Source organism: Triturus cristatus, chromosome 2_1 (assembly GCF_964204655.1).
Source record: "Triturus cristatus chromosome 2_1, aTriCri1.1, whole genome shotgun sequence".
NCBI classification, from domain to species: Eukaryota; Metazoa; Chordata; class Amphibia; order Caudata; family Salamandridae; genus Triturus; species Triturus cristatus.
In genome coordinates this window covers 279495221-279516276 of record NC_140581.1, presented here as the reverse complement: position 1 = coordinate 279516276, position 21056 = coordinate 279495221, and the positions used below count along the sequence as shown (strand labels likewise).

Genomic DNA, 21056 nt, shown 5'->3' with positions numbered 1-21056 from the left:
TTTTGAGTTTTTAATGTTTACGCATGGCACAGAGGTAATTTGGGAATGCAGTAGGAGACTTAGACCTTGGAAATGACGACTAAGAGAAAAGAGACATATTGACTGCCGAGTATGAATTTATTCCTGGACACTGTTATTTTTATAGTACCAACTAGTGGAGTCACTGTGTTGCACTATGGGAAGGGTAGAAAGCAGCAAGCATCTGAATCTACTCCTCTTACACTTTATACTGTGAGGTGAAATTCTTTCTAACAGTGCTACCCTATCACCGATGAAGGTTGCAGCTTGAAGGGCTTGAAGTTAATGTCAAACCTCTTCTTGAGTTTCATCTCTGCATCAGTGGTTTAACAGGGAGATGCGCTGGCACTTGAGCAGTGCCCACAAGAGGAGAGTGAACTCTACCAAGTCTTGCTTCTTATTCTAAAGCCTAAAAACACACAGATGCTATAAAGACGTCAGCTAGTGTGTCTAAGGACCCTCGTTGGAAGCACGGTCTTAGTATGTGGGTCTTTTCAGCACAGTGGCCAAAACCTCTATGACCTTGCTTAGAGATGGCGCTAGGGCTGGCCTTCTCTTGAATCCTCCGCATAACTTTATTTATATTGCTTAATGTTTTATTGTTTTTAAAACAGCTTCAGTACACCTGCCAACATGCAACATAGACTGCTGGGATTCATCCGCCCTGATGTCGGAAGTTCTCAGCAAGCACAGCAAGAGCTCCAGAGGAAGTATCACAGTAAGAACAGGTTACATAAGGCTAAAAATATCTGAGCTACAGGGGGATAAGACGCACTTGCAGAGAGTCTAAAAGAGTTCTCGTTCTCGTTTACAGTATTTTCCTAGATTATATTCGGAAACTTGAATTAGATTACATCTTAAATTATGGGGGAATTTAAGCTTCCTTTTTCACATTTCCAGTTAACTATTTCATGCAATTTGTTTCGTGTATAATTGGCAGAACTAATCTGATTCCATCTCTTACACTTTGCTACAGCCTTACAGAAAGTATAACATCCCTTAAGGATAGAAGAAAATGCAATTGCCTGTGCATTGTAATGAACTTAACAGCTTTTAAGGCAGACTAATAACAAGCATATAGTTTACAGCTGTGTCTCCTAATTAAATTATTGGTCCTATATTGCCATCTACTCTCTTCAATAAGACAGAAATAATTTAGCTTGTTAATTCGATATTCTATTGGGCATTGGAAAACTAACTATTATATTTCTTTGTATTGTAGCGGAGGCTCAGTTAAATGAGAAAATTTCCCTTCAATGGATCCAGCAGCTTGTTCGTAAAACCTGCCAGGCGTTGGCTTTATGGAAACTGTTGTGTGAACACCAATTCAGTGTTATTGTTGGTGAACTCCAGAAGGTATGACATTACATAACTCCAGACGATAAGTTCTTATTATCCATTAATTTAAGGTTGTTCTTGTATTTACTGTGATTGATCTTTTGTATAGTTCTTTATAGACTACCTAAGACACTTTCTAAGTTGTGATTTATAATTACAAATTTTAAAAATGTTTTCATTGGAAATTACATTTTCATATATTTAGTATCATCAGATGTTGTATGGTGGAGTTGCTTATTAGTGCACTGGTGACCTTAGCAAGTGTAGTGGTATCAAGTCTAATATTAAGCACACTTTCCGTTAATTTCATTGTTTTCGCTACATCAGGTGTAGTCCTGGTAGAATTTGTAAATATTTTGACAGTTGTGCTATCCCCGCTCACAGCAATGTTAAACACTCACACCTCTGCACCACCTACATCCCCTTTTCCTCCTACTCCCCTTACCTTCCCCCCTCCACTCAAGATCCACTCTTCACCACCACCAGATTCCTCCTTTTTCACCCTTCTCTTCATTGTCCTCCTTCACTCAACCTCCACACTCCTCCTCATCCTACACTCGCCCTCCACCGTCGTCCTTCTATACTCCCTTTGCCTCAACTCACCCTCCACCTTCCTCCTCTGCCTTAACTCACCCTTCATCCTCCTGTAACATTATTATTTGTGTACCTCTTCATCTCAGGCATGACTATATTCTTTGCCTTTTGATCACACCATTAACACCCTTATCATTCCACAATATTACTACGCTCATCCCACTTATGTGCATTTTATCTTCCATGGCCTTTGGTTGGGTGTGCTGCCTATCTTTCGGTGCACACCCCACATCTCTTCATAACAATGTATCATTAATTCTTCCACAGGTGGTTAGTTTACATGAGCTCCTTCTTGTGGGGAAGGGCACCAGTACTCGGTAAATGAGCTTTCTTTAAACCTTTAAACTACCCTAATACCATGTTGGAATACAGCCCAGTTGTAGGTTGTCAGTCACCCCCTAGGAATTGTGGGTCTGCTACTCCGAATTTATTTCAATTGTGCCGTCTATTGATAATTCTTGCTCTGAACTGTCCTTATTAAAAATAACCTTTCAAACTTATTGTTTGAACAATTTATAACTGTGCACGCCTTACAGGTAGTACTATACTCATTGACCACAAGTTCTCAACATAGTTCATTGCTTTTCCTGGGTTTTAGAACTAGTGTCTGCTACGCTTTAAATCGTTGTGTAGACTTGCTGGAAGCAGCAGGACATATGATGTCAATCAATAAAAAAGGAAGTACGTCATTTCGGAAATTTCAAGTCTTAGTACATTCAGATCACCCCAATAAAAAGAACAATTTGCGATCTAATAAAGACAAACAAATCTCTATACATCCAATATCTTTTTTTTTTATTTCATTTTTTTATTAGGGTTTTGCATGCATTTCATTACATTGAACTTTCGCTTATATATGCTCCAATCATTTTATTACATCATCATCAACCTTTGTGTGATCTATAGTGAGTGGGTGCTGTAGTCCGTTAGTTGCCGAGGTTTCCTGTTATAATCAGTAAGACTTGTCGCCCCCTAGTGCGCTCTGCTCGGTCTCCGTGTATGTCAGCACGGTAATGCCTCCAGCGTCCGTCTCTATCGGGGTCAGCACTACTCCCCAACTTAGTTTATGCAGCGTTCCCTTCTTTCCCAGATTCACTGTCAGGTCATGTATCTAGGACCTCGGCGTGTGAGCTGTCAACCGGGGCAACTACCGCCTACGGGGCGGTTTAGAACGGGCCCTAGGGAGGGGGGGAGGGGACCCTCGAACTGGGAAAAAGACGGGGAGGGGAGAGGAAGGGAGTAGGAGCTGAAGAATGGAAGGGGGGTAGGGGTGCGGGACTGGTGAGTGCGAGGTTCTCGTGTCAGATTGTGGGAGGGCTGATAGCTAGTGCGAGCGATCCGTCCTGAGGTCTACTCAGGAAAGGGGGGGGGGGGGTCGAGCCTATCATTTGTCGCTTGTCACGACACAGGGGGCCGGGTCCGCGCTCGCTCTCGCACCTAGGTGCGCTGCCTGCCTACGGAGTCGTCCGCGACCTCCGCCAGGTCGGGGCGGCCAGGGGAAGCCAGAGAGGCGTGAGGGGTGGGCTGTGTCGCGTCCGGGGCGTCCCTCGACTCGTATTTTCGCTTAAAAACTATGAGGAGCTGCGCCCATTCCATAGATATCGGGCGTTTACGGGTGGCCTTCGCCTCCTCCTCCCTCAACAGTTCCTCCTCAGCTGCTCCCCATTTGAGCACTGCTCCTGCCCATGCCGGCGTGGACGGTCCTCCCGGGGCCCTCCAATGCATCGCGATGTTCCTCTTCGCGAGGAGCATGGCCAAGGACATAAACTTCCATTGCACCTTCGCGGTTTTCTTCTTCGGGGATATCCCCAGTGCACATCCCTCCCAGGGGGCGGCAGCCGGGAGTTCAGTTGTAGCTCGCACGGTTTGGTACACCTCCCCCCAAAAAAGGTGTATGGAGGGACAGGCCCAGAACATATGCTTGAAGTCGGCGTCCACCAGGTGGCATCGAGGGCAGTCAAATCGCGTATCGGGGTAAAACCGGTGGAGTTTGTCTGGAGTAAGATACGCCCGGTGGAGAATGTTGAATTGGATATTTTTAAATTGCGCGTTCCTGGGCACCTTTTTGGGGGACTCCAGGGCTTTACGCCACTCCGCATCGTTGAATACGCGGCCTGCATCGTCCTCCCACGTTTCCCGGAGTTTGTCCAGGGAGACGTCCGCCAACTCCCGAATCGCTTTGTAATGCCAGGTGACTAGGTGACTGCCAGCTCCCATACGCAGCACTGTGTGCAATACTGGATGCGTCGGGGGTTCCCCATCGCGTGGGCTCCAGAAGCGGCCACTACTTTCCAGTAGTTGCCTGTGTCTCAGGAATTGTCCCTAGGGGAGGTCATACCACTCCACCAGCTGTGCGTACGTCCTCAACTGCCCCTCCTGGAACAACGCCTCCATCTCTGTGACGCCGTGGTCCGTCCACACCTGGAGGGCCCTCGCGGTATAGTACCCGGTCCGCCGTGGGAACCCCACTAGAGGGAGTAGGGGGGAATACAGCGGCCGTCCCCCTGGCATGCGGTGTATCCGCATCATGCATCGGCGGGCTATGACGACCTGAAGCGGATGTGTGCGTATCGGTTTCGAGCCCGGCAAGAGCATACGCCGGATCACGGGCAGTGGTAGTCTGCCTTCTTCCGTGACCGTCTCCTCCACGTGTCGCTCCGCCGTCCACTGGGATAGCCACTGGAGTTGTGCCGCGAGAAAGTATGATTCGAAGGACGGGGCTCCCAGGCCTCCGGCCGTCGTGGGTAGATACAATGTGAGCAGCGCTTCCCGGTGCCTGCCGCCCCCCCATATCAAGGCTTCTAACAGCGTGTCTAGTTCCCGGAAAAAAGAACGGGATGGGATTATTGGAAGGTTTGCGAAGTAGTAGAGCATTCGCGGCACCATAATCATCTTCACGATTGCGACGCGTCCTATAGGTGCTAATGGCAATGTCTTCCAGAACCCCACTGCCGAGCGCAGGCTGGTCAGCGCCTTCCGGTGGTTTCCCTCGAAGAGGTCCCTGGGGGAGTGGTATAGGCGCACCCCCAGATATCTGGGGGGCGTCCCTTCCCATTTCAGTGTCTGAGCGCCTAGCGTTATCGTCAGAGGTCCTGCGTGTGCGCCCAAAGGGAAGACGGACGATTTTTCCCAGTTGACCCTGAGTCCCGAAGTGTCCCCGTACTCCTGCAGTGTCGTCCAAATGGATGTGAGGTCAGCCGATATATCACGGACGTAGATCAGTAGATCGTCCGCATATAATGACACACAATGGGTGACGCCCGCTATGGGGATCCCCCAAGTCTCCCCCTCCCGTCGCAACCTAATGGCCAGGGGTTCCATCGCCAGAACGAAGAGGAGAGGAGAGAGGGGGCAACCCTGCCTGGTCCCGCTGGTCACCGAGAATGGAGCCGATACAAGTCTGCCGATTCTCACCCTGGAGGTGAGGCCCCCGTACAGCAGCCGGGTGTAGGCCAGTAGCACGGGCCCGACGCCCATACGACCCAAGACCTCGAATAGGTAAGGCCACAGCAAGGTATCGAACGCCTTCTCCAGGTCCAGGACCAAGCACGCCGCCCGGGGATATCGCTCTTTGGTCTGGTCCTGGACATGAAAGAGGCGGTGCAGATTGTGTGAGGTGTTACGTCGGGGAACAAACCCGCACTGGTCTGGATGCACCAGTTTTGGGAGGATCCGACTGTATCGCTCTGCTAAAATTTTCCCTAGGATCTTGCAGTCCGTGTTCAGGAGCGTTATTGGTCGATAGGAAGCCGGGAGCGCGGGGTCTCTGTGCTGCTTCAGGAAGGTCACCACAACCGACGTCCGCATCGAGTCTGGGAGCAGTTTACGAGTCACCGCCTCCTCGTATATGGAGACCAGTCGCGGCGCCAGCAGTGTCACGAACGCGTGGTAAAACTCGATCGGGAGTCCGTCCATACCCGGCGTCTTTCCGCGGGCTAGTGCCTTAATCGCCTGTTTCACATCGACCGCTTGAATCCGTTTGTCCAGGTCCCTGCCGATGTTGGGGGGGATCCCGGGCAGGGGCGACTCGCCCAGGCAGCCGGCGAGATCTCTCGAGGGCCCGGTATAGGGTCTCGTAGTACCCGTGAAAGATGTGTAAGATATCTGCTGTTAGGATTTTAGCTGCCCGTCTGGGGCCATGAGTTCTGTGATAGGGTGCAGCGTTGTGTCTTGTTTGGCCAACCAAGCCAGGAGAGACCCCGCCCTATTCCCCTCTCGATGCGTCCGAGCCGCGTACGCGCAAAAATTTTATTTACGCAGGTCCCGCAACGTAACCGCGTGGGAGGTTTTGGCCGCCGAAAGTTGTGCCACTGTGGCGTCGCCCCGGTCCACCCTCTTCGAGAGTTCCATGAGCTGGGACTCCGCCCTTTGCAAGGCCTTGTCCAGCACTCTCCTTACCCCGACTACTTGCTGGATGCAGTGGCCTCTGGCGCTCACCTTAAATGCATCCCACTCTACCGAACGTGTGGAAGCCGTATTGTCATTCCGGCGGAAGTGGCCCTGCATGTACTCCTCAAGGGTTTGACGGAACACCGGATCTGTGAGGCATTCCCGAGGCATCCTCCAGGTCGGAATCGGGGGATGAGGCGGTTTCCAGCGGAGGACCGCAGTGTGCGCGTCATGGTCCGACACTAGTCGGCCGAGATAGTCTGAGTCCTGTACCAAGGGCACAAGTGACGTTGAACAGAAGAACCTGTCTAAACGGACCCTCAGATTGTGTGGGATCGAATGGAAGGAGTAGAGCTTCGTAGTGGGATGGCGGGTCCTCCAGATGTCTGCCAACCCCCATCTGGCCGCCCATCTGCGGAGGTCTGCGGCTTGCTTGTGTGCAGAGGAGTGGGCCTGTGGGGGGTGTGAGAGGTCCAGGTGTGGGTCCAGAGTGCAGTTGTAATCCCCTCCCAGGAGCCATGGAACCGAAGTGTGTTGTGCTAATGTGCGTGTGAGTGTGCCCCAGAATCCCTCCTGATCCGTGTTGGGGGCATATATACTCCCTATCAGTAGTTGTTGACCCTCTAACAGTCCCGTCAGCATTGCATATCGACCCTCTCTGTCTATGATTCTGCTTTGCTCTTTAAATGGCACCCCCGGTCTGATCCACACCAGTGCGCCTCTGGCGAATGCGGAGTAGGTCGTGGCGCATATTATGCCTCGCCACTTTTTCTGTAGCCGGTCCATTTCCCCTGCTGTCAGGTGTGTCTCTTGTAAGAGTGCAACTTGGGCCTTTTGTCGCTTGATGTAGGCATAAATAGAGTATCGTTTGCGTGCGGTGTGCATGCCTCGGACATTCAGTGTCAGGAATTTTATGTCTGTGTTAGGGGAGTTGTGAGGTATGTTGTGGGAAGTCATATATATGCGTCCTCATTGTATTGTGGACCCCACGGTCGTCGCTCCCAGCCCCTCGCCCGCTGCCTATCGTCCGCCCGTGCACTGTATCGTCTGTGACGGTCACCTCGCCCGCTGCAGGAATGGTAGGGAATAAGTATGCAGGGTAGGGGGGTGAACTGTAACAACGGTGGGAAACAGTCCCAATACTGGGGGCGCACCGCACGAGGCGGTGTGCCCAAACTGGTGATCATGGTGAGACTTTAGTTCGTAGCTGTGGGGGTGGTGGTTCTGGTGGCTGCCGACTCTCGCTCTGGCGGCTGTCCGTATATCGTTGACGTCTGTAGATGTCCTGCCCCGTATCGGGCACTTTGGCTTAGTTTGTTCCGTTCGGTTAGCAGGGTTGTGCGTGTTCGTTTCCTGTCTGTTCAGTTCTGTGGGCTTCTTGTTAGATGAGAGTGTCTGCGGTCTGGGGGGTCACCACAGGGGGTGTCACCGAGCCCTTCCGTGACCTCGGTGTGGCACTCCTTTCGTCGTCGGAGCTGAAGATGTGGGGGCCCGCTCTGAATCTGTGTCCCTGTCCTGTGGGCTCATAGTGGCCACCGCCTGGAGTGCCTTCCGGCGCTCCGCCATAATCTGTGCGATGTCCGAAGAGCTGGTGGAGGCAGTGCCGGTCCGTGCACTAATCTGCGTGGAGGAGGCCCCTCGATGTCGACGATCCGGGCAACCGGATGCCCTCCTCGGGCGCGGGCTGGAGCTGTCCCCGGGGTGCCGTGCGTGTTGTTCCGCCCATGTCGCCGCCTCTCCTCGGTCTGTGAAGAAGTGTGTCTCGCCTCCATAGATGATCTTGAGGCGGGCCGGGAAAAGGAGCGCGTACTGTATGTTTCGCAGGCGCAGGGTGCGTTTCACTGCTTGGAAGGTGGCGCGCTGCTGCTGGACCGCCCGGGAGTAGTCCGGGAACACCATGACCTGCTTGTCCTCTATCTGCAGTTGTCCCCGTTGCCTGGCCGCTCTTAGGATAGTGTCTCGGTCCCTATAATGGAGGAGCTTGAGCAAAAACGGGCGAGGAGGCATGCCCGGTTGCGGTCTGCGTGCTGGTACTCTGTGGGCCCTCTCCACAGAGAAGAACGCTGTGAGGGCGTCCGCTGGAGTGAAGGAGGCTATCCAGTCAGTGATATATTTGATCGGGTTAGGCTCTTCGATTCCTTCCGGCAAATTCACGATGCGAATGTTACTCCGCCTGGAGCGCCCTTCTAAGTCGTCCGTCTTATCCTCTAGTGACTTTATCCGGGTTTGGAGGTCCCGGAGTGTGCTGCCATGCTGTTGCACCTGTGGTTCCAGCGTCTGGATCGTGCTTGTGCTTTGCGCGACTTTGTCCGCCAGTTTCCTGTGGTCGTCTCGGAGGAGGCCCAGGTCCGACGCCAGCTCGCCAAACTTCCCCTCCACGTTCCGTGCTCTGTATGGGGGTGTGCACTCCTCTATCCCTGGTCTATAGGGAGGTGAGGACGATTCCGCTCCCCCGTCGTAGGGAGAGTCCCCCCGCGGAGACTCACCGACTGGTCCCCCGCAGCTCGGCCGATCTCGCTGTGACCGCTGTGCGGGCTCTACCCTCTCCTCGTGTTCCTCGTCCAGACCGGTTCTCAGGCACGACGCCGCGCGCCCGATCGGGCTCCCACTAGGCTGTGTTCCTTGCTCCATCGCCGTTCCCGCCTCCGAGCGAGGCCAGCGACTGCACGCAGCCCGGGTTCCACCCCGCAGTTTCCCCGATGGCCTGGCTCTGTGCTGGTCTGTGTCAGCTGGTATCCGCCCAGGTGGCGATCAGGGCTCCCCGTCCCGGGGATAGCGGGCCGCGTCCCCCCCTCCGTCGGGCGATCCGCCTCCCAGCACCTCCGGACAGTGTACCGGGCCCCCGGCCGGGGTCCCTCGGTGTCGTCACGCTGCGGGCGGCCAAGTCGGGTCTCACCTGTGATGTGTTGCTCACCGCCAGGTCGCCAGCAGCTTCTCGGGGGAGCAGCGTGGTGTCCGCTACCGTCGCCCAGCCACTCAGCCCCGCTCAGCCGCGGGGGGGGGGGGGGAGGGGGATCAGCGTTCTCCCGCCACTCCGCTGCTGCATCCGCCACCGTTCAGGGCTGCGCTCCAGGTTTGGCTCTGCTCCACTGTTGTGTGGCGCCGATGTGTGTGGCCGCGATCACCGGCCGGGACAGTCTCGTTGCGGGAGCCTCCGTGGTGCCTCTGTCTCGTCGCCACTCTCCCGGGCTGAGCGTCCGTCCGCCATCTTGTCTGCGGATCGGCTAGCGGCCGTGCGTTGTCCCCGGCATCACCACAGCCGTGATCGCGGAGATCCAGCTCCCGTCGGAGGTGCCGCTGCTGCCACTGGGCACGGTCCGATACTTTCCCGGGTAGGTGGAAGCCCAGGGCAGGTATAACTGTTGGTTGCACGGGCCGCCGAACGGGAGCCTCAAAGAGAGGAGTCCGCCATCTTGGCTGGCTCGGCCACGCCCCCATCCAATATCTTTTATTATACAGAAATATATATTGAAAATTATCCAGGATTATTAATGTCTACTACAATGACGCAAACTCATAATTAAAAAAGTCCTCGTATTGATATCTTACTATGATGGCTGTGTTCAATGCTGTTCCTTTTGGTATACTTATCAAAAACTACAAGTTATTAACCATCCAAATCGTCTCATCAGAACTATGATAAAATTCTGATTTCAGTTAAAGTTCAATCTTATACACTTTTTTGAAACTGCTATTTATCAGTATTCAGATAATGACATTGCATAATCAAGCAAAGACGGTTCCCTCTACTAGAGTCTTGAGCAGACATTTGATACAGTGTGAAAGCACATAAACAAGTAGAAAAATCCCTAAATACAGATCAGGATGGTTTTCTTATGTGATCCAAGCAATCTTATACACTTAAGTTCTAGCTGGATCTCTAACAGTTGAACCTTGTTCATGGAACTTGAGCCTTTCATGGAACTTGAGCCAACGAGTGTTTTGCTCCCTCTTTCAACCTTTTCATGGGTTGGTATAAGTGGGAACTATACCATGCATGATGAGTGTAATTAAACGACAGTATGGCTTAGTTGTTATCAGTGATATAGTTATGATTTCGAATGAATCTGAGGAATCGTTAAAAAATTATTATGAATATCTGAAAGAGACCGTGTTAGATTCCTTACCTTAGAATTACCGCAGGCGTCAGGCGATCCGTCGTCTGCGTCATGGTCGCTAGGATGACGTTGCGGTGCCTACTTAGACATCTCCCCTGCGTGCTGACGTCAGTTCTTTCTTTTTCCGCGCCAGCCTAGCACAGATCTGGAGCGAGCTTACCCCTTTAGTCACTTTTTGACTAAGCTTTTTTTGACTTTTGTCGATTTCTTTTTTGTCATCGACTCCTGGTGCGCGAGGGACATTCTATCGTCGGACCAGCTTCAAGCCCTGCGAGGTCTATCACAAACTGATGTCTGTGACGGACCCGCACCTCGTGTGCCTTTGGTATCAGGAGCGCGACCACGACCTGAAGTCGTACTCCGACTGTCGGGCCATGAGTCCGAAGTCTTTGTGGTAGCGGTCCTGAAAGCTCTTGGAGGCCTGGCAGTCGGCTTCACGTTGCTCCCGCTCGAGGAGAAGATCTCAAGACCGTTCGCGGAGCCACCACACCTTGTCCAAGTCTTTGCACTCCTCGGGTAAGTTGAAGCAGAGGAAGAAGGCGAAGAAGCACTGTCGGTCTTACCTTCACCAACGTGGGCCGGCTGACGCGGCACAGGATCTGGTGCGTCGTCGCTGTAAGGCTCCGTCTCCGGTGCCTGATTCAGTTACGACTCCAGTCTAACCACAGGTCCAGGCAAGCTGCTCAGCATATGCATGGCTGCAGACGTGGGACCCAGCGACCTTGCGGGTCTGGGAGCCAGTGGACGGGCCAGTCCACCCATTCCCCCCCGTGCAGCAGTCTCCAAATCCTCCTAGTCTGACCTTTCAGGCCCATCAGCCCCCAGGATTGGCCATCACCTCCCCCACTGGCAAACCATCATGTCAGACAGGTGGGTTTTGCAGATAGACCCAAGGGGCTACTCTCTCCCCTTCGAGACTACCCCTCCCTCCATGCCACTGTCTTTTGATCGCATGTCTGAGGATTATTTGGCGCTTCGCCGCCAGGAAGTTTCAGCTCTCTTGGCCAAGGGAGCTATCGAAGGGTCCCTCCGCCAGAATTAGATTGTGGTTTCTATTCCCTCTACTTTCTGGTGCCCAAGAAGGACAAGGGCTTGTGTCCTATCCTAGACCTCTGGGTTCTCATCCGCTTCCTCCACAAGGAAAAGTTCAATATGCTCAAGATGGTTCAGGTTCCGTCTGCCCTCGACCCTGGAGACTGGATGGTGGCGTTGGACTTGCAAGATGCCTATTTCCATATTCCCATCCTGTCAGCCCACAGGGGCTACCTACGGTTCACGGTAGGTCATCGTCATTTTCAGTTCACTGTGCTCCCCTTCGGCCTTACCAGCGCCCCTCGGGTGTTCACCAAAGTGATGATGGTGGTCGCAGCTCATCTACGCAGATCAGGTGTTCCAGTCTTTCCCTACCTCGACGACTGGCTGTTGAAGGCGAGCTATCCCCAGGCGGTCGTCAACCACTTTCAGACTATGGCAGACATCATGCATGCGCTAGGGTTCACTATCAAAGTGCAGAAGTCACACCTGACTCCCTCTCAGTTGCTTCTTTTCATCAGGGCTGTTCTGGACCCTGTGCAGTTTCGGGCCTATCCTCCCGAACACCGAGTCTGGGATATTCGGGCTATGATACCGATATTTAAGCCTCTATCCCGGATTTTGGTGAGAATGACCCTGAGGTTGCTGGACCTTATGGCCTCCTGCATCCTGCTGGTGGATCATGCCAGATGGCATATGCGGGCTATGCAGTGGGACCTCAAGTTTCAGTGGGCCCAGCATCGGGGGAATCTTTCCGAGTATGTCCAGATCTCGGTGTGAACTGCGCAACAACTGCAGTGGTAGTTAACGAACCAGGATTGGTTCAGAGGCAGATCCCTCTCCATTCCACAAACAGACCTCACAGTGATGACCGTTGCATCACTTCTGGGATGGGGTGGCCACCTGGGAGAGGCGGAGATCAGAGGAGTCTGGTCTCCGGCGGAGTTCGGACTCCATATCAACCTGTTGGAGCTCCGGGTGATTCGCTTGTCACTGAAGGCATTCCTTATCTCACTCAAAGGGAAGGTAGTGTAGGGGTTCACAGACAACACCAGCGCCATGTGGTTCTGCAGCAAAGAGGGCGGAGTCGGGTCATGGACCCTATGTCAGGAGGCTCTTCGCCTTTGGTCATGGCTGGAACATCAGGGCATGACTCTGGTGGTTCAACACCTGGCAGGATCTCTGAACGCCAGAGCGGATGAACTCAGCTGTCGGTGCTCAGTGGATTACGAATGGCGTCTTCACTCGGAGGTGGTGCAAGGTCTCTTTCAGTAGTGGGGAGTGCCTTGGTTAGATCTGTTCGCCACCGAAGAGAACAGGCAATGTCAGCAGTTTTGCCCGTTGGAGCTTCCAAGGTGGCATTCGCTCGGCGACGCTTTTTGTTGCGAGTTGAACTGCGGCCTCCTGTACATCTTTACACCTGTACCACTTCTGCCCTGAGTGCTTAAGATCATGCACCACCGGGTGTAGGAAGCTAGGTTTCTGTTGCAGTAACCCCCCCACTTTTTGCCAGACTACTGATGTACTTTGACTTGATGTGCCCTGGGTCCCTGCCAATCAGTTTCCCAGGGCCTATGTTCTTTATCCAAAACGGTACCTTGTACACCCAATTGACAGCCCCTGGTAAATGGTACCACAGGTACCCAGGGCACTGTGGCCAGGGAAGGCCTCTAAGGGCTGCAGCACTTATTGTGCCACCCTTAGAGGTCCTGTACCTTTACACTCACACTATGTCTTTGCAAGCTGCTGTTTTGGTGCATAACAATGTGAAGAGTCGACATGGCACACATCCCTGTGTGCCATGCCTACAACCTACTGCCCTGGCATAGATCAGCCACTCCTCTAGCTGGGTGCACTATACCAGTGTTGAGGGTACAGGTGCATGAGACCTGTACTCCTACAGTGTTGAAGCCAATTCATAGACATTGTAAGTGAAGTAATGCCACTAATATTATATGGTACTGGGAGTTTGTCAATACAAACTCCACAGAACCATAATGGCTTTACTGAAAACTGGGAAGTTTTATTTCAAACTTCTCAGCACATTAAACCCACACTGATGCCAGTGTGAGATTCTAATGAAAAATGCACACAGAGGGCATCTTAGAGATGCCCCCTGAAAAACGACCTAACACTAGTGTCCAGACTGAGTGGCTGCTCGCCAGCTGCCACCACCAGACATGTTTCTGGATCCCTGGGTCGAAAGCCTGCAGCTCTCGGGATCTGATGGGCAGGGTCCACTAGGGGAAGCTTCAAAAGCTTGCCCCCTTTGTGACCTTCCCCAGGCCTTTTGCTGCTTCCAGCAACTGGCCCCACCGGTTCTGACCCCCACTTTTGGTGGGAAAATCGGCAGAAAAACCAAGTGAGGAAAGGAGGTGTGCCCACCTTTGCCAACCCCACCCCTCAGTTGGGGGAAGCGAGGTGAAGCACAACTGTCAGTCCCCGCCATCTTGCAGATGGGGGATCCAGCCAACCAGAGTGAGGCATATGCCCCTCTCCCACTGGCGGGTGGCATAATAGAGGGTGTACCAACCCCAAGGAATGGACCCATTGGTCCCAACCTTTACCTACCTGTAACACCCCAAAATCTAGTATTTAGGGGCAATCCTGAAACTTCCCCAGACAAGAACCGACTAAGAAGAAAAGAAGGACAGAATAAGCCGTGCTAAAGCTAAGAACTGTGGAAGGCCCACTGACCTGGCCCCAGCCCTACCGGCCTGTCCCCAGCCCTACCGGCCTGTCCCCAGCTCGAACCTGAGAAAGCAAAATCCTGGTGTGTCCTGCAGCCAGCAACCTTTTAAGAAACCTGAGGCCCTGCCCTGCTTTCCACAGAAAAGACTATCTCCAGTGAGCATCGGATTGGCTCGCCCACAGACTCTAGCTCTACCCAAATCCGCAAGTGTGCACACGACGCCCATGGCCCGAGTGGCCAAACACCACGATGAGTTCTCCCCGGTGATCCTGACCAGAGATCTGGTGAGCTATGATCTGCCTCGAATCTCCCAGCGAAGCTTGCAGCTTCTATCTAGAGGACTCCCTCGCCCCCCCCCCCCCCCGACCGTGCCCGGAGCTGTTAAGAAAAACCCGAAGCCTAAAGACACCCCAACCAATGGTGTCCCAGCATCCCCATGCATCCCAACTTAACTCTCCAACCGGTGGTCACCTCCAGAAGATCTGTCCCCAAGCCTGCAGTCTTTTGTTAAAACTGGAGAATCCCCACTGAAATCAACAGGGCACACGATACCGAACCAACACCATGCACCCAGCCGACCCCCGGCACCGCTGCGGGTGTACTTTGGGTGTTAAAATGGATCCACCTTTGCCCTAAGTAAAACCCTAGGAGCTTTGCTCCCACAAAGCTGTGGCCTGCTCGTGAGCAGTCACCAACCGGAGGCGCCCTATCACCCGTTGGATAACATTGGGCCTAAGCACTCTGCACCCGGCCGACCTAGTGAAGCTGAGGGTGCTTTGAAAGTGCATCCTAGACTCTGGGGGAACCCTCGTTCTAACCCCAGAATACCATCTCCCACAAACTTGTACTTACCTGCAAACCGTTAACCTAATTTTTCTCCATAGGAATACATTGACAGTTTTTCCTAAAAATTGTTCAAAGTGTGGAGTTGGTTTTGTATGGAACTTCTAAAAACTGCAAATAACTAGAAACTGCTTACTTACCTTCTCTCTAGGAAATGTCCCACTGTGATATCTAGGTATATCACACTGAGTAGAAAATGTAATCCAGAAAGTAATCAGTAAAGCAATCCAAAGTAGTCTAACAGTAATTTCCACTGCATTGAGAGCATTTACAAACCTGTAACAACGGGATTTTCATTCAGCTTGCTTGTATTGTTCAACCTGCCTTGCCAGGCTTGCTTGGTTCTAGGAAATAAATATAACTTAATAATATTGTACCATTTCCCTCACTTGGTATCGTCCACTTTCATCAACATGTGGTCCAGGTCTTATATACCTCTCTTCTCTATAGCTCCCAGTGGTTTCTCCTCAAATCAGAACACAAGCTTGCCCCACACGCAATTAACCATGTTCGCCCACCAATAAGTGAATAACCTCCCTTTGGATAATAACTTAAAAATTGTATCTCTAAATGTGAAGGGCCTTCACCCCCTGATCAAACGGAAACAATCAAACTACCTTTTTAAACTGAAACCTGATGTAGTCCTGTTACAGAAAACAAAGATGCCTCAAGATGGGCTAAGGAATTTTGGCAAGAGCTGGATCACTGACATTGTTAGCTCACCCAGTGTAGGCAAGAAAGGAGGGGTGGCCACCTTAATCTCCAAAAATGCTGGTTTCTCCACCAAATTATATTTGGCTGACAAGAGCGGAACATGGGTCCTATCTAAATTCAATAAAACCACAGGGCACTTCCATGTTCTTAATGTATATGCTCCGAATACGGACGATGCAGAATTCTGGGACTCATTATCCTTACCTCGAGTAAAATCCCCAGCAATTACCTCTTTATCGTGGGGGCGACTTTAACCTCCCCATGGATGTAACTTTAGATAGACAATCCCAGTCCATTATCAACCCCTCTAGGGCATACAGGTCGCTACACTAACTTTGCGCAAGATTTAACTTACACGATTCCTCGAGGCTGCAGCACCCAGACACCAGATGTTGCACCTTCTTTTCCTACCCCCATGAATCCTACTTTAGAATTGTCTACCTAATGATATTCAAACCTCATTTACATTTAATCTACCAAACTGATATCTTAACGAGGTTAGTTTCAGACCACTCCGCTATAACTCTCCCTTACTAGCACCAATACTAATACTCTGAGTAAGGTCTGGAGATTCACTGATGAATCGGTTATTCTGTTTTCTGACTAGTCTGACTGGGATCCTGCTAATCGGGACCCCAGTCACTGTTCTCTCTATCTAAATTTGACTATGGAAAGTACTTTTGTCCCTTCCCAATTAGCTACTGGTGTACCCTTCTAAGTTCCCAGTATATGGTACTAAGATGCCCAGGGCATAGGTACACTAGGGTTCAATCATGGGCTGCAGGATGTATTATGCCACCCACAAGAGCCCACTGAAACTGTGACTCCAGACTTGCTATTACAACCTGTGTGAGCAGGTGCTAGCACCACTCACAACAGATATGTTTCCTTATATTTAAGCTCACTGCACTTAAAACCTTGTCGGGTATAGGGGTTGTTACCCGTGAGGAAGGCAAAAAAAAAAAAGACTAATGATAGAGTTCCACACGTTTTATTGGTTGACAGTGGTAATATAGTAGGTTTCCTTATTGGGCTTTTTCCGTTATCACCAAGAGTCTTTCCGAGTTTGTTCTTGTTTTCACCTTGGTCCTGGGATTCGGTCTTGGTTTAGGGAGTATCCCGGATGCGAATAAAGAAAAACTAAAAAAAAAAAAACGTCGGCTTAGTGATTTAGGAAGTCAGTACTTCCTTATTCAGGGAACAGGATTGAGGGAAGTATTCACCGCTAGTCCGTCACCCGGTTGTCCCCGTCGTGACCTCCCTCTTTACGTAGCCCTCCCTCTCGATGCCCCGTGAACCCTTGAAATGTCGCCCGTACCGTAGCAAGCCACCCTCTTCCTAGAAAGTGGCTGGGCGACGCGCAGTCCTGTTGGCCTCCCGACGGGAGCTCCTCGTCAACAGAAACGACTCTGGATTTAGCGTCCTTCACCACGGGAACTCTTACGGTCTCCTCCGGTATCCCGCTTCCATCTTCTCTGGCAGTCCACACCACAAACTCTTCTTTTCTTGGATCTCCTGCTCCCGTGCTCCTTGGGAGGTCCAGCCCCCTTGTGTTGCCCGTCTGCTCCTCCGATAGGTCTGTATTGGGTGACATCATGGGCCACGCCCCCACAGTTCCTTCTTGATGTTTCTTAAAGGGCTCCAGACCTGCCTGCACAGAGGGGGATATGACGTCCGTAAATGCACTGTCCGTGTCAAAGGGCAGTAGTGTCTGTCGTTTGTTATCGGACTCGTGAAACCCTCCCCCCCCCAGGTTTCCCCAATCTGGGGAAAGAGGAGACCGGGACAGGTAATCCGCATTACCTTGTTCGGTACCTTTACGGTGACGTACCTCAAAGCGGAAGGGTTGAAGCGCCAAAAACCAGCTAAGGACCCTATCATTAGCACCCTTATTTCTCTGGAGCCAGGTGAGGGGAGCATGGTCGGTATACAGTATAAAGGATCTTCCTGATAGGTAGTACCTGAGCTTTTCTACACTCCACTTCAGGGTCAGACACTCCTTCTCTATGGTGGGATACGCTGTTTCCCTAGGGAAGAGTTTTCTACTTGTATGCAGGATAGGGCTTTCCAACCCCTCATTATCCGGTTGAGAAAGAACAGCTCCTATTCCCACCCCGAGGCATCTGTCTGAAGAATGAATGGTTTCTGAAAATTCAAAGTGAGTAATACAGGTGATGTGGTCAAAGAGGTCTTCAGAGCCCTGAAGGCCTGGATCTCTTGTTCAGAGGGGTTCTTGATGCGATTAGCTGTAGTGGACTTTTTGAGTAGGTCAGTAAGGGGGGCGGCTGTCTGGGAAAACGGGAATGAACCGCCTATAGTAACCGACAAGACCAAGGAAAGCCCTCATCTCTTTTTTAGTAGTGGGAAAGGGGGTGTCTTGGATGGCCCTCACCTTCTCCGATTGTGGTTCAATGAGCCCTTTTCCCAACAAGTACCCTAGGAATTTGACCTGAAAGGCAAATTTAGATTTCTTAGCGTTGATGTGAAGGTTGGCGTCCCTCAGTTCAGTAAAGATGGCCGAAAGGTGGGACTGATGTTCTTCCCACGTTCTGCTGAACACAATATCGTCCAGATAGGCCGATGAATACCCAGAGTGACTTTTCAGGAGGGTGTCCATAAGTCTCTGAAAGCTAGCGGGGGCACCATGAAGGCTAAAGGGCAATACCGTGAAATGAAATAGGCCATCAGGAGTTGAGAATGCTGTCTTTTCTTGGTCAGCTGGATGGAGAGGGATCTGCCAGTAGCCTTTGGTAAGGTCGATGGTGGCTATATATTGAGCCTCACCCAGGCGCTCAATTAGATCATCCACTCTGGGAAGGGGATGCCCGTCCTGTTTAGAGATGCGATTTACAGCTCTGAAATCAATACAAAAACGGGTGCTCCCATCAGGTTTCGGGACAAGAATGATTGGTGAACACCAGTTGCTCTTCGAGGGTACCAACACTCCCATTGCTAGCATATCCTCCACCTCTTTCCATAATACCATGCGACGGGCCTCGGGGACCCGATAAGGTTTTTGTTTGACTACAACACCGTCAAGGGTAGTTATTGAATGAGTAGTTAAGGAGGTTTTGCCAGGTTTATTGGAAAGAATTTCGGAAAGCGAGAGGAGAAGAGCTTGTAATTCTGCTTTCTCCTTCGTATTCTATTCGGGACTATATACAGTCTCATGGACTGTGGTTTGCGTTTGAGCAACAAAGGAAATGCTACAAGGCTTTTTGGGGATCAGACCAAACCATTTATTTAATACATTAACGTGATACATTTGAGTTTTTTTTAGGGGAAAGACGTATTAGGTAAGTAGTCTTTCCGATTTTTCTTACAACCTCAAAAGGACCCTGCCATTCTTTTTTCTTAGTTTGTGTGAGGAAGAAGGAAGAAGGACCATTACCCAGTCACCAACCTGAAAATCCCTTAACTTTGTCCCCTTGTCATATTGTTGTTTGTGCTGTTTTTGTGTCCTTTCTAGATTGTCTTGGGCTAAAGCTCTCAGTTTGTGAAGTCTCACCTTCACCTGATTCGCGTAATCTAGTAGGGCTTGGGCTTCAGAAACACCCTGTTCTTCCCAACTTTCTTTCATAATCTCTAGGAGGGTACGCGGCCGCCTCCCGAATAAGAGTTCAAATGGAGAGACACCCAAGCTGGACTGGACCGTGCTTCGCAGAACGAATAACGCCAAAGGAAGAAGCTGATCTCAATCCCTCCCATCCCCGGACAAGAGTTTCTTTAACGTGAGCTTTAAGTTCCCGTTATACCGTTCTACAAGGCCATCTGTTTGGGGATGGTATACTGATGTTTTTATGTGTTTGATATCTAATTGTTTACACACTTCCTTCATAAGACGGGATACGAAAGGCGTGCCCTGGTCTGTGATTATCTCTCTTGGAAACCCCATTCTTGAAAATACCTCGATCAGCTTCTGTGATATGGTTGTGGTAGTGGCTGCCCGTAAGAGAAGGGCTTCATGGTATTGAGTAGCGTAATCTACGATCATAAGGACATATTGGTGTCCTTTAGCGGACGTAGGAAAGGGTCCTATTAAATCCATCCCGATACGTTCAAATGTGCGCCCAATAATGGGTAGAGGCTATAAAGGAGCTTTTGGAGGGATGAATGGGTTTCTTTTCTGACATATATCACATTCCTGGCAATACTTTTTAATCTGTAGATAAATGCCAGGCCAGTAAAAGTGATCTAAGATCGCTTTTATAGTTTTTTCAGCCCCCACATGTCCTGCCAATAGATGGGAATGGCCAAAAAAAGGACTTGATCCCGGAAACATGTGGGTACTAACAACTGAGGTTCGGCCCCTTCCTTGGCGATCCGGTATAGGAGCCCTTTTCGCTCCTCAAAAGAAGGATAGCTTCTCTTTTGGTTGTTCTTTATTTCCTGTGCTCTCTGCCATGCATGTCTAAGGAATGCATCATTTAATTGAGCCACCATGAAATTCTTACCCATAGCCCAGGGTTCTGAAGTTAGCAGGGTGTCATGAGGGTTCTCTGTCGGGGTACCTGTTTTAAGGTCTCAGGCTGAGAAGAGGGGAAAACAGGGATTATCCACCCATAAAATCGATGGCTCAGGAAGGGACGGAAGAACCCCTACAGTGACAGTGGTCTGTGTACCTGTCTTAGTGCATACAGGTAATTGAGCTACAGGATAGATCTTAATATCCCCATGTACACAGCGTATATTAACAGTCTCCCCTGACCTGACCTTGGAAACGGGGACCACACCCTCCCGGGCCACTGAATGTTTGCACCCTGAATTCAAGGAGGGCTTTTATTTCTCTATTGTTCACTAAAAGACTTACATGATACATATGCCCCATCTCTTGTGCATATAAGACCGATCGTGGTGCGTAACTGACGTCCATAGGCTCGTCCTCGGTTCTCTCTCTCTTCTTCCTACATAAACGGGCTATGTGGCCCCATTCGCCACACTCAAAACACTGGGGGCTAGAGGTGATGGGAGTAACAGGCCTATCTGAAAGAAACACGTTAGTTAGATTCCTCACCTTAGAATATCCCCAGGCGTCAGACTGGATCCGGAAGATTTTTCGTCAGCAATACCCCTTGCGTGTCGCTAGGCGTCGTCTGCGGCTCCGCGTGCGTCGTGCGCCGGAATGACGTCGTCGGAGTACTTAGACGCCGCCCTCGCGCGCTGACGTCAGTTCTTCTTTTTTCCGCGCCAGTAAGCGCAGATCCGGGAGAGCTACCCCTTTAGTCATTTTTTGACTAACTTTTTCGATCACGACTCCGGTGCCGGTAGGATGCCTGGTTTTAAAGCCTGTGCTGACTGTAGCCGCTTGATGTCGGTTA

General features: G+C 51.1%; 1 protein-coding gene across 2 annotated transcripts in view; it reads left to right on the top strand.

Annotated features, from left to right (window-relative positions):
- Positions 1-21056, top strand: part of NUP155 (nucleoporin 155) — a 711261-nt gene that overhangs the window by 248755 nt on the left and 441450 nt on the right. For both annotated transcript variants that reach the window (XM_085631101.1, XM_085631098.1), the window contains 2 exons: positions 633-736; positions 1241-1374. In XM_085631101.1, coding sequence (XP_085487227.1) covers positions 633-736; positions 1241-1374 — 238 coding nt within the window. The remainder of the gene's footprint in view (positions 1-632; positions 737-1240; positions 1375-21056) is intronic.